General features: G+C 44.5%; 1 protein-coding gene across 1 annotated transcript in view; it reads right to left on the bottom strand.

Annotated features, from left to right (window-relative positions):
- The window catches only part of LOC134611829 (myosin-16-like), a 160,914-nt gene that overhangs the window by 65,670 nt on the left and 81,412 nt on the right, over window positions 1-13,832 (bottom strand). The window contains exon 9 of the mRNA XM_063456083.1: window positions 3,218-3,335. Within this exon, the coding sequence (XP_063312153.1) occupies window positions 3,218-3,335 (118 nt within the window). The remainder of the gene's footprint in view (window positions 1-3,217; window positions 3,336-13,832) is intronic.

Below are 13,832 nucleotides of genomic sequence, written 5' to 3'. Positions count from 1 at the left end.
GCAGAAGACGTTTTTTTCCAGGGGTGCAATCTACCATTTTGAGTGCTAAAAAAAGAATTTCTATGCTGTGTTTGCAAATTGGACTTTTCACGGGTCCCAGAAATCAATCTCTGCTGAATTTGCATTTTTTTTCCATTACTCCTTGGTACACAGTGAATAAAGCAAAGCCTGGCGAAAAGGCGAAGGAGTTCAGAAAATCAGGCAAGCCTTCCTCCCGCTGTGCGATGGGAGCTTGCTCTCACTGTCTCTAGAGATGAAATGTCATTCTTTATAAAAAAAAAAAAAAAAAAAATTTACAATTAAAAAACTAAAATAAAAAGTGCCCTTAAAACTTCTTTCAACTTTTTTTATTGGTCTTAGAAATACAGTTTCAAGGTCAAACCTCATGTAATACTTTCTGTAAGATAAAGCAAAGAGGATCTGGCATCATGAAAATGATTTTGCACCACCAAGTAGTATTATGAAAACTCCTTAAACACAAACCCCTTCAGGTAAAATATGCATAAAACTAGAAAAGCTACAATTTCTGGGGAAATTGTGTGAAGTGTACTTGCCTTCACCAGTAGTCTACAACTGGAGTGGGCGGAGTAACTTATTATTTATTTATATAGCACATTTAATTGCAACGTTGTTGCCCAAAGTGCTTCACAATTCCATTAAAACATACATTTATAAAAACATTAGCAGGTGTACAAAAGGCCCTGTCTATGACATCACTTGCTGCTCCAGCCTGGCACAGGTCAGAGTATTTTGGCGGTTGCCATCTTCAAACGATCATATTTTAAAAACTATACATCCTACAGCGAAGGGCTTTATATTGTGAGAATCACAAGACCCACGCCTACATTTTAAAGCATGTAGTATGTCTCTGAAATATTAAAAATGAAGGCACAGTCGCAGTTTAGAAATTGCCCTCCAAGTTTGAGCTGGATAGGTTGAAGTTTCAATGAATGTCAATGGACGGCGTGAGTTGCAAACAAATGGTCATATTGTGAAAAAATATCAGGACTATGGCTTAGCCGTGGACATTTCTAGTGGCAGCAGGGATAGCTGAACGTTTTGATATAAGATTTGTGTAGGTGGGCTTGAAAATGAGGGAGTGGTGGCAGTTTAGAAATCATGTCCTGATTTTTCAGCTTTTGCCAGCTCCCACTCTAGTTTTGAACATTTTGCCATTCATTCCTATGGGACCAATTTCGCCACAAGAACGACGATATTCCGTGAACCATTTGGCGAAACGTTCCACAAAGTAATAGCAATCCGATCGGGAACAATACGCACGTTTCGGTATATTTCTGTCTATGTAATGTAAAAACTGTGGGAGGAGTTAGGGTGGCAAATTTGGCTATAATAAGAATAATAATAATATATATGTGAGATAACATTAAGTGGTCTTGCTATGCAAGAACACTTACCGTATATACTCGAGTATAAGCCGAGTTTTTCAACACATTTTTTGTGCTGAAAAACCCCCACTCGGCTTATACTTGAGTCAATGTCTGTATTATGGCAATTTACATTGCCCGGCGGTCCTGTTGGGGGCTGGCAGAGAGCTGTTACTTACCTTCACAGCAGCTCCTGTCAGCTCCCTTCTCCTCCGTGCAGCTCCGCTGTCAGCTCCGTTCTGCTCACAGTCTAAGTCTCACGACACCCGCAGCCGTCAGTGCGTTGCCACGGGTTACCGTGGCAACGCTGCGCGCGGCACACAGACCGTGAGACTGTGAGCAGAACAGAGCTGACAGGGGAGCTGCACGGAGGAGAAGGGAGCTGACAGGAGCTGCTGTGAAGGTAAGTAACAGCTCTCTGCCAGCCCCCCACTGAACTGCCAATGCCACTGGACCACCAGGGATTAACATAGCCCCCCTCCCTGGCCAGGACACAAGCAGGGAGGGGGGACAAAAAACTGTTTAATAAAACATTTTAAATAAAAATGCCCTCCCCTTACCCAGTTTACACACACTACACACACACACACACTGCATTCATTATATACACACACACACACACACACAACACACACATTCTGCATTCATTATATACACACACTACACACAAACACACACACACTCTGCATTCATTATATACACACACTACACACACACACTCTGCATTCATTATACACACACTACACACAAACACACACACTGCATTCATTAAATACACACACTACACACAAACACACACCCATGCTGCATTCATTATATACACACAAACACACACACACTCTGCATTCATTATATACACACACTACACACTACACACACACACACTCTGCATTCATTATATACACACACAACACACAAACCCACACTGCATTTATTATATACACACACTGTAAATAAATATTAAATTAATGTAATTTTATTGGGATCTAATTTTATTTAGAAATTTACCAGTAGCTGCTGCATTTCCCACCCTAGGCTTATACTCGAGTCAATAGGTTTTCCCAGTTTTTTGTGGTAAAATTAGGGGCCTCGGCTTATACTCGGGTCGGCTTATACTCGAGTATATACGGTAATTATTGGTAATAAAAAAGGACATGTCAAATAGACTGGTTGTGAATTATCTCGTAATAATTGCATTTAAGTTAATACCCATTTTCAACACATCTCCTAGCTCTGTGGAGGTGGTCATGTTCAGCATTCTGTCCAGAAATAAAGTAGGAGCTGCACTAATCCCATCACTCTGAGCGAGGGTGCAACTCAACGTGGACCAAGCACCAGGTCCCAGATATAATATACAGAAAATGAAGAGAGGTTTAGCCACTCCAACAAAGGGCCCTGTCGCTAGTTTTAACAAGTTAGTAGATATGCAGTGATATTACAGTGATACAAAAGTCTTATTGACCCCCATGGGAATTGTATACCGGTATATTTATTTTAATGTTTTGATGTGGTGAACAAGCAAACAAGCGCTGTTAGTACTGCCAGCCAGCACATTGTTCAATGCATTTCAAGCATTTTGTCTTGATTTTAAGCATTTGGTCAGTATTTCAGCTGTCCGATAGTGTTCGGTCCAACTGCAATTTGGACCAAATTCAGGTCTGTTCATGTTAAATAGCATGAACAATGTCTGGATTGGGTAATCTGAAACGTCCCAAATGTAAACAGTACATTTTGCCCAATTTGGACCTTAGTAAATAATCCTGAAAGTGTTTCACTGTAATCGAAGTTGTGTTGCATTACAGTACATCTTTTATTTTAGTCTCATGTCTTACCACATAGTTTGTTTTTGGAGACGTTTTGATCAGTGATTATCTTCTGAAGCTCAGACGTTTTATCATTTGCATCTGCAAGCAAGTCTTCCAGTTTCCGAATCTGTGTTTCACTGCTCGCCTGTCCCAAAGAGAAAAATAAAATAAAAAATAATTAAATAAAACACTTCATTACAGATAACAGAGATTCTTCCCTTTCCTTGTCTGGTAAACACAGCAAGTCTCTGTCCTTGAATCCATGCCCCGATATAAAACAGTCTTATTAAAGACGAATAAAAAAATGGAGCTTTGAAATGTATCCATTTATTTTCAAGATAATCTGAAGATTCTGACATCATATGCCATCCACAAATCACCCATCATCTAATAACCCACAAGGGCCATATCCAATCACTGCCTTCTTGGAAGGGAGAGCAATAAGTCCATTATAGGACAAAATGCACGCTTCTTGCACAGATCAATAAATCGATAGAATGGGCATGCAGGATTATTGGGAACTCATCAAATTCTTCCTGCAGTTTCCTATTAAAATGTATCTGTTGGATGTTAGATTTTTTTTTTTTTTTTTGGCCGTGTGCTCTGGGGTGTGATAATGGGCAACATTTGAACCATCCAAGCACACTGAATAAATGCTGACGGACTGCACTTTGTATCTCTTCCAATCTATTTCATGCCTCTTTGGGCATATGGTTTTTGTGGGTCACTGCGATACATAACTGGTGGTAAGCGCCTCGCTCCTGCGCTCACACTATTTGTATTGCAGTTGTCGACTCAGCTCCATGTGTAAATTGCAATCAGGGGTTTTGTGCGTGCTAAATGACGTACGAAGAGCAAGAAGTCATTTGTTTGCTTGGAACATTAACACTTGGAATCAGAACGGAAAGAAAACCAATGTTTATTTATGAAGGAATAAAAAAAAAAATGCATCTATATGTAGGAGAAATGAACAAAGCAAAGAAATGTGTCCATCTATATCCATCTCAAAAAAAAGAGGAGTATAGCAGAATGCAGTGATGCTTTTTTATTGGACTAACAATACACGTGAAAAGACAAACGTTCGGGAAAATCCTCTGTTCTTCTAATACATATTATGAAATTGAAAGGGATACTATACTCATCTAAACAACTTTAGCTTAATGAAGCAGATTTTGGTGTATAGATTATGCTCCTGCAGTCTCACTGCTCAATTCTCTGACATTTAGGAGTTAAATCACTTTGTTTCTGTTTATGCGTTGGCTGTGACTGACATAGCCTGCATGAAAACAAAATGGTTTAATTTTCAGTCAGATGTAACTTGTTTTAAAAGTTTTTATCTCGGGGGGCGTGGCTGACCGCCGAGCAAGATGGCCGTCTGAGGATTTGCTCCGGCACATGGGCTCCAGGATTAAAGCTAAAACGCAAGCAGTAAACTACCTAAGGAACATCATTCAATTTGCCACAACCCAAATCGAAGAAATCCGCTGCAAAAGCGGATAAAATTACATTTTTTGGCCATAAAACAGCGCCTACAGAACCCGCGCGACCCGCGTTCCAAGATGTCACCGAGGACATAGACACGGAACTCACATACCCCGCCACAGAAGGGGCTCGCATCCAGGACTGCCTCACGAGGAGTCACTTCGAGAAGGCCATGGAGAACATGTCTGCTAACCTGATCAAAACTTGGAAGGTAACGGCAGATCAAATTCGACAGGAGGTGAGAGATCTTTCGGGCAGAACCTCCAGGATCGAACAGAGCTGCAAAGATCTGGCCTCCACGCAAGCCGAGATGATGGACCAAGTTTTGACGTTAAAACGCAAAGTGGAGAGCATGGAAGCTCAAATGGCAGACTACGAAGACAGAACGCGAAGGAACAATCTGCGACTACGAGGAGTCCCAGAGACCGTCCTCCAAGACAACCTACCGCTCTTCGTGAGGGGCCTGCTACACGCCTATGCAGGGCCGGCTCGTCCATAAGGCGGCACAGGCGGCCGCCTTAGGGCGCACCGGCTCCGGGGGCGCAAGATTTCAGTGACCGGCAGGAGGGAAGCTCTCCCTCCTGCCGGCCACCATCTCCGCCCCCAGTGCGGCAGGGCTGCGATCAGGCGCTGCGAGGGAGCTCTAACCTCTCTGCTCTGCTCCCTCGCGCGCTGTCTAGTGATGCCGCGGGAGCCGGGATATGACGTCATATTCCGGCTCCCGCGGCATCAGCAGACAGCCCGCGAGGGAGCAGAGCAGAGAGGTTAGAGCTCCCTCGCAGCGCCTGATCGCAGCCCTGCCGCACGCCGCCCAGCAGCCCCACTGGACCCCAGGGAATGATCCACACCAGCTCTCCAGGTAGGGAGGCTGGGTGGATATTATTTATGTATTAAAATAATTTGTGAATGTATGTGATGTGTCTGTGTGTGAGAGTGTCTGTGTGTGAGAGTGTCTGTGTGTGAGAGTGTCTGTGTGTGAGAGTGTCTGTGTGTGTAAGTGTCTGTGTGAGTGTGTGTGAGTGAGTGTCTGTGTGTATGTGTCTGTGAGTGAGTATGTGTCTCTGTGTGTGTGTGTGTGTGAGTGTGTGTGAGTGAGTGTCTGTGTGTCTGTGAGTGTGTGTCTGTGAGTGAGTGAGTGTGTGTGTGTGTGAGTGTGTGTCTGTGAGTGTGTGTGTCTCTGTGTGAGTGAGTGTGTGAGTGAGTGTCTGTGAGTGTGTGTCTGTGTGTGAGTGTCTGTGTGTGTGTCAGTGTGTGTGTGTGAGTGAGTGTCTGTGTGTGTGTGTGTGCGTGCGTGCGTGAGTGTATGTGAGTATGTGTCTGTGTGTGTGTGTGTGTGCGTGAGTGAGTGTATGTGTTACTGTGAGTGACTGTGTGTCTGTGAGTGACTGTGTGTGTGAGTGAGTGTCTGTGTGTCTGAGTGTGTATGTGTCTCTGTGTGAGTGAGTGTGTGAGTGAGTGTCTGTGTGTCTGAGTGTGTATGTGTCTGTGTGAGTGAGTGTCTGTGAGTGTGTGTCTGTGTGTGAATGTCTGTGTGAGTGTCTGTGTGTGAGTGAGTGTCTGTGAGTATGTGTCTCTGTGTGTGTGTGCGTGAGTGAGTGTATGTGTTACTGTGAGTGTGTGCGAGTGTATGTGTGTCTGTGAGTGTGTGCGTGAGTGTGTGCGTGAGTGAGTGTATGTGTGTCTGTGAGTGTGTGCGTGAGTGTATGTGTGTCTGTGAGTGACTGTGAGTGTGTGCATGAGTGAGTGTATGTGTGTCTGTGAGTGTGTGCGTGAGTGAGTGTATGTGTCTGTGAGTGACTGTGAGTGTGTGCGTGAGTGAGTGTATGTGTGTCTGTGAGTGATTGTATGAGTGTTGCATGTGAGTGTGTCAGTGTGTGTGTGTGTCTGTCAGTGTGTGTTTGTGAGTGTGTCAAATCAGTGAGAGTATCTTTGTCATTGAGTCTGTGTGACTATCAGTGTGTCTGTCAATGAGTGTCAATCAGTGTGTGTGTGTCAGATCAGTGAGTCTCTGTGTTTGTCATTGAGTGTGTGTGACTGTCAGAAGAACACTAAGGGACAGGGAAGGGAGGGGACCAATAATGGACGGGGAGAGGGGCTGGTTAAGAGGCACATAGGTGAAGATGTTATTTTTGAATGGGGGGGGGGGCGGAAAAATACATCTTCGCCTATGTACCCAAAAATCCTTGCACCGGCCCTGCGCCTATGCGCCAGATATCCCGGCGGACATGCTCTTAGTTGACAGAGCGCACAGAGTCTCAAAACCACGGTATCTGCCTGACTCCGCGCCCCGTGATGTCCTCATCAGAGTGCATTTCTACCATATTAAGGAACTAATACTAAAAACGCATCGCAGCAAGCCCAACCCACACGAAAACTACCCCATGGTAGCATAATGGCAGATCTCTCCGCGGCTACCCTCAGGAGACGGAGGGAATTCCAGCAGGTCACAACAGAACTGCGGAATCGGGGGATTAGATACAGATGGGGCTTCCCCACTAAGCTATTTGTCACGCGAAACGGCGACACAAAAACACTATCCAGTCCTGAGGAAGGTATGAAGGCACTAGAGGAATGGGGCCTGTCCGACCACGCGTCTCAAGACGCACAACGCTCCCCTAAACAAGGCCGCAGGTGGACTGACCGCCGTACACAGAGTACTGTCACCAATGAGACTTCGCAAGTATCTCACATATAGCTTCTGACTCAAAGCTAACATGTCATTTCAATTGTCTCATGTTTGAATGTTTGATCGTTTAATTGTCTATGTTGAAATTTGCTCCCCCGACAACTTTATAATGGCTTATTGACAAGTGAGCGTCATAAACTGCTTTAAGCAACCAGGCTCTTTACGATAGGGTAGTGAATGTGCCCCTTTGTGGGCAATCTACAATTGGAACCACAAGACGGTGCTGAGAGAATCCTCTCCGTATATGTGCAAACATCCTATCTACCCACCCTATGGCGCATGATGCGCACACTGAATATTAGTGGGTATCTAGATGGGGCACACAAATGCTAGCGGGGCACACAATCTTAACCATATACAAAGCAGCCCAGAGGCACCCATCCTTGGAGTGCCCCCCCACTCTATATGAGATGACACAACACCATGCACCCCAACCCTGTAGTAGCGGCCCTTGCATATCCGCCGGGCATGCAATTCGGAGCTCCCCTTCCGGGAACTGCCTGTCTGAAGTGAGGTACCGCTAAAACCCTTCCACTTGTCAAACTTGATAAGGGCAGTTCAACCAGCTATGTATTAACCTCACTTCTATACCGTTTGCTCAACAAGTCATAGCCTGTGACTGACACTCTGTACGGCCAAAAGGGGAAATAGGAACTGTACATGTTTTATGACAACTGTTCCTCAATGTCATGTTGTTACAATGTTTTTGTTATAAATGTTTCTGCTTCTACAAATGTTATCTGCTAGAGCCCAGATAGCCACTGACTGGTAGTCTAGACTTCCAACCCCCCAAGGTGTGCAGGACACGCCGGACCTACGAAGGTCAAGACCCTACGCTGTAACCCCATCCCCCACCCGTTCACGACTCTAGTGTGTGCAAGGCCATCACACCTTATCCGACTCCTAGCCCGCCTTAATACCCCAAGCTACGACTCATATTCACATTTGCCATCATGAAAATTCATTCGCAATGTCAAGGGGTTAAACACACGCATACTACTGGAAGACCTAAAACGCAACAACGCAGGAAACACACTTTGTCCATAATCGTGCCCTGCATTTGCCACTCGGGATTATCCCCACCAGTTCCACGCCACTCATACCTCTAAATCTCGGGGTGTTTCCATCCTCCTCCACAACTCCCTTACAATTGAACCACTACAGACCATAATAGACAAACAAGGCAGATTCATCATCCTGCATTGCCTAATAAATAACCAACCCCTCCTGCTAGTTGGCCTTTATAGCCCAAATGCTAACCAGCATAACTTTCTGCATAAAGTCATTAACAAACTGCCGGCAAACACGAACGCCAAAATCCTGGTGTGTGGAGACCTCAACCACACCATGGACTCACGCATAGACTCCACAATTCCGGCATCGTCTGACAGACACGCTTCTCTTACACGCACGAACAAAACCCTCATGAAGCTACTGCACAACCACGGTTTATACGATGTTTGGAGAACACTCCATCCACAGGATAGGGAATACACATTCTTCTCACATGTCCATAAAACCTACTCCAGAATAGACTATGTCCTTTCGTCTGGGATTCTCCTTCAACGAATTACAGACTGCTCCATAGGGAACATAGTATGGTCGGACCATGCACCCATCTTAATGTCCTTTCAGGACCAATATCCACATAGAGGCAAGCCCCTGTGGCGTCTGAATGACACACTCTTGACAGATACCACCTTTGTACAACAACTTACCAGCACCTTGCACGAGTACTTTGCACTGAATGACTCACCAGAGGTTTCCGTGGCTACCCTGTGGCAAGCCCACAAAACAGTTATGAGAGGACCGCTGATAAGCCGAGCATCTTATTAGAAAAATAAACGGGAAAAAAGCTACTTAGATCTCTTGAGACAACTCAGGGACGTGACGGCCGCCCATCTCCTCAACCCATCGGATGTACAAGCCAAGTCCATTGCGGACCTCACCAGCCAACTCAACACTTTGGCCCTGCATAAAACGGCCTATATGTTGACAAAGCTAAAAATTAAAACTTACACTTAAGGTAACAAGGCCGGGAAACACCTAGCAACATTGTTAAAGCAAAAACAAGCAAATTCTAAAATCCCCTATCTAGTTACAAAGTCTGGAGCGAAACTCCACAACCCACAAGACATCAACGACGAGATGGCCGAATACTACCATATGCTCTACAATTTAAAGAATGACCCGGCTACTCATCAGCCCACATGGATGAAATAGACAATTTTCTACAAAAAACGACTCTGCCCACCCTATTGGAGACCCACACACGACTCATACAAGATCCAATAACTACACAAGAAATCCTGGACACCATCCAGTCACTTTCGACGGGGAAATCACTTATTACAAACGATTTGCACCAATATTAAGCTCCTACTTCTGCAAACTGTACACCCACATTCTCAATACAGGTACCATGCCACAAGAAATGCTCATGGCCCATGTTGCCACTCTCCCCAAACCCGGAAAACCCCCAGAAAGGTGCCAAAACTTACGCCCTATATCCCATTTGAACACTGATGTAAAACTTCTAGCTAAAATCCTCTCAAACAGACTAGCGCCAGTTATCCCAACACTGATAAAGGAAGACCAAGTAGGCTTCGTAGGTGGCAGGCAGGGGGCAGACGGGACCCGTAAAGTCCTAGACATTCTGTACGGTCTGCAGGGTAGGAGGGCCCCCAGTGTACTACTCTCCCTGGACGCGGAGAAAGCTTTCAATAGACTCCACTGGCCTTTCCTCCTTGCGGTCCTCCGTCAATTTAATTTCCCTCCTACGTTCATTTCGCTCATCACAGCACTATACTCAGCCCCGTCCGCACGGGTGGTAAATGGGGGATTTATCTCCAAACCTTTCTCCATTTCCAAGGGCTCCAGACAGGGATGCCCACTTTCCCCTCTACTCTACATATTGGCACTAGAACCCATGACACAAATGATCAGAGATGACCCTAACATACACGGAATCAAGCTTAAAGGACACGAATATAAACTGTCCTTATTTGCAGACGACATCCTCCTGACATTAGAACAACCCCACATATCACTCGCGAATTTCCATGACATCCTCACCCAATACAGTCGCTGCTCCTATTATAAACTGAATGTGACAAAGACCCTCACCCTAGGAATCAACATCCCCAAACGAGAGATGGACCGACTTAACCCCTTAAGGACACATGACATGTGTGACATGTCATGATTCCCTTTTATTCCAGAAGTTTGGTCCTTAAGGGGTTAAAGCCAACTTCACTTATGACTGGAGACAGGACCACATAAAATTTCTAGGAGTCAACTTCACACCCACACCTACAGCACTATACAAATCCAATTACCTCAAGCTACGCAACGAAATCCGATCGCTTCTTCAGGGATGGTAGGGCAAATTCATTTCGTGGGCGGGCCGCATAGCCTCAGTGAAGATGATAGCTCTACCAAAGATATTATACCTTTTCCGAACCCTCCCAATCCAACTCTCCTGCACCTACATACGTGCCTTACAAAATCTGCTCAACAGCTATGTATGGGAAGCCAAAAACCCGCGTGTAGCGAAATCCACTATGCATGGGACAATTACGCAAGGCGGCATGGGAATGACGAATATAATGGGCTACTACAGAGCTGCACATATCGCGCCTATAATAGCAGCATCCCAAACAACGAGAATTGAAAACTTGGGCCAAGATAGAGAGAGACCATGCAAGAGACATGCACATATCAGCATTGGCCTGGATGCCGACTACTCAAGCACCTACACACGCAGCGCTGCTGCCCACAACCAAGCTCACTCTCTCCATATGGAACAACTACAAAAAGCGGATGAGCAACCCTGATCAAGTCTCCCCTGCCCTCCACTTGAAATCTTTGAAACATCTCATACCAGACTTCAACCACACACTCTGGCATAGGCATGGAATCACGACTATGTCGCAAGTGTTGCAAGGCACCCATCTGAAGACATTTCCAGACCTGGCACTGGAATTTGCTCTCCCAACTATAGCCAAATTCTCCTACATGCAACTGAAGTCCTGGTTTGACAAGCACCCGAAACCACAATCCGTGACTGAATCGAACACACACTGGCAGGCCATAGAAAGACAATGCTTACTACCCAAACCGGCCACCAAACTTATATCCACAATCTACACTTCAGAGAACACTCGGCTTCGAAAACATCCCCCCTCCCACATAGTGGCGTGGGAAACTGACATAGGCAGGAAACTCTCGGAAGCTCAATGGCAACTCATCTTCGAGACGCATAAAAAACTGACTCTTTGCACAACCCACCTAGAGCTAGCACGAAAAATATTATACAGATGGTATTTAGTCCCAACGCGCCTTAAACGCTACTTTACTAACTAGTCCGACATCTGCTGGAGGTGTCAAAAGGACAGAGGCACCATGATGCACACATGGTGGCAATGCTCGGAGCTCCACCAATTCTGGCAACAAGTGGCGGATCTAACGACCCAATGCACCAACACACCTCTGCCACACCGACCTGAAACTTTCCTACTCCTTTTGCTGCCACACACACTGAAAAAACATCACCGATACTTAGCCTACCATATCATAGTAGCCACCCTAACAGTCATTAGCAGAAAGTGGAAACAAACCTCCCCTCCCACCATCTCCCAGTGTGTTCAAGTAGTGGATACAAACAAAACATACAAGATCATGGCAAGAGGCATACACCACAAGCTCTCTTACTGGACTGTAGCATGGGAAATCTGGGATAAACGCAGGCCCATCCAAGCCGCTACCTAGAGACCTCAATAGACGGGCACCTGAAGCCTCCCGAATGGAGGCAATAACCTTGGTGCACACTACCACTGGCCAAGCCCAGACACACCTAGAACACTAATCGAGCTATACGCTCTCCCTCTAAACCTCACCGTTCCCCTCCCCACCCCCACCCCGTCATCTCCTTCTCCCCGGACCAACTTTAGTTACTCGCACTGCGTATTGCACACGCACCTATATCCCAAACGAACCTTATCTAATGAACCTGGTGGCACCAGTGATCCACCATAAAAAAAACAACACCACCCTTACTACATGAGGTTCCCCACCGACAGACTATGACCAACCATGACGCAGTGTGCGAACACAAAGCTGACGTTACAATGTGGCAATAATCCATATGTTCCCCTCCCCTTTCTTTTTTGTACCCCACCTTGATTGCAATGCACCAACGATGTGACAATTTCTAATTATCTCTATCCCCCTTCTTTTCTGTACCCCATTGAATCTTGCTTTATGCCATTACTTGACAAAATGAATAAAAATTGTCAAATTAAAAAAAAAAAAAGTTTTTATCTCCTGCTCTGTAAATTGAACTTTAATTACATACAGGAGGCTCCTGTAGGTTCTAGCAAGCTATTAACAGAGCAGGAGATAAGAAATTCTAAAGTAAACAGAATTTACAATAAAGGAAGTGCAAACATTAGATAACTCTTTGTAGGAAGTGTTTAACCCCTTAAGACCGCAGCCAAATGTACAAGTTGTGAACCAAAAAAAATGTAAACAAACCACAGATTTTGACTATATGTCTGTTCAACAATAATTTACCTCTTTCATATTAAATGCACCCACACTTATTATATATCATTTTGTTCAGGGGAAACAGGGCTTTCATTTAACATCCAATATTTAGGTATGGAACATAACGTAATATGAATAAAATATAAAAAAATGAGAGAAAATATGATTTTTTTTAAATTTTCTTAGTTCTATGTGACATTCTAACTGTGAATGTCATAATACTGTTTGCTTTTACTGCAATAAAATACACATATTTGTATTCAGCGATGTCTCACGTGTAAAACAGTACCCCCTATGTACAGGTTTTATGGTGTTTTGGGAAGTTACAGGGTCAAATATAGCATGTTACACTTTTCAGTTTTTTCACATTGAAATTTGCCAGTTTGGTTATGTTGCCTTTGAGACTGTATGGTAGCCCAGGAATGAAAATTACCCCCATGATGGCATACCATTTGCAAAAGTAGACAACCCAAGGTATTGCAAATGGGGTATGTCCAGTCTTTTTTAGTAGCCACTTGGTCACAAACACTAGCCAAAGTTAACGTTAATATTTGTTTGTGTGTGAAAAATGCAAAAAACTAATTTGAAAGCCAATTTTGGCCAGTGTTTGTGACTAAGTGGCTACTAAAAAAGACTGAACATACCCCATTTGCAATACCTTGGGTTGTCTACTTTTGCAAATGGTATGCCATTATGGAGGTAATTCTTATTTCTGGGCTACTATACGGTCTCAAAGCCAACGTAACCAATCTGGCGAATTTCATTGTGAAAAAACTGAAACGCAAGCCTTATATTTGACTCTGTAACTTTTGAAAACACCATAAAACCTGTACATGAGGGGTACTGTTATACTCAGGAGACTTTGCTGAACACAAATATTTGTGTTTCAAAACAGTAAAAAGTATGACAGCAAAAATATCGTCAGTG

Source organism: Pelobates fuscus, chromosome 5, assembly GCF_036172605.1.
Source record: "Pelobates fuscus isolate aPelFus1 chromosome 5, aPelFus1.pri, whole genome shotgun sequence".
Classification (NCBI taxonomy): domain Eukaryota; kingdom Metazoa; phylum Chordata; class Amphibia; order Anura; family Pelobatidae; genus Pelobates; species Pelobates fuscus.
This window is presented reverse-complemented; position numbering and strand designations above follow the sequence as displayed.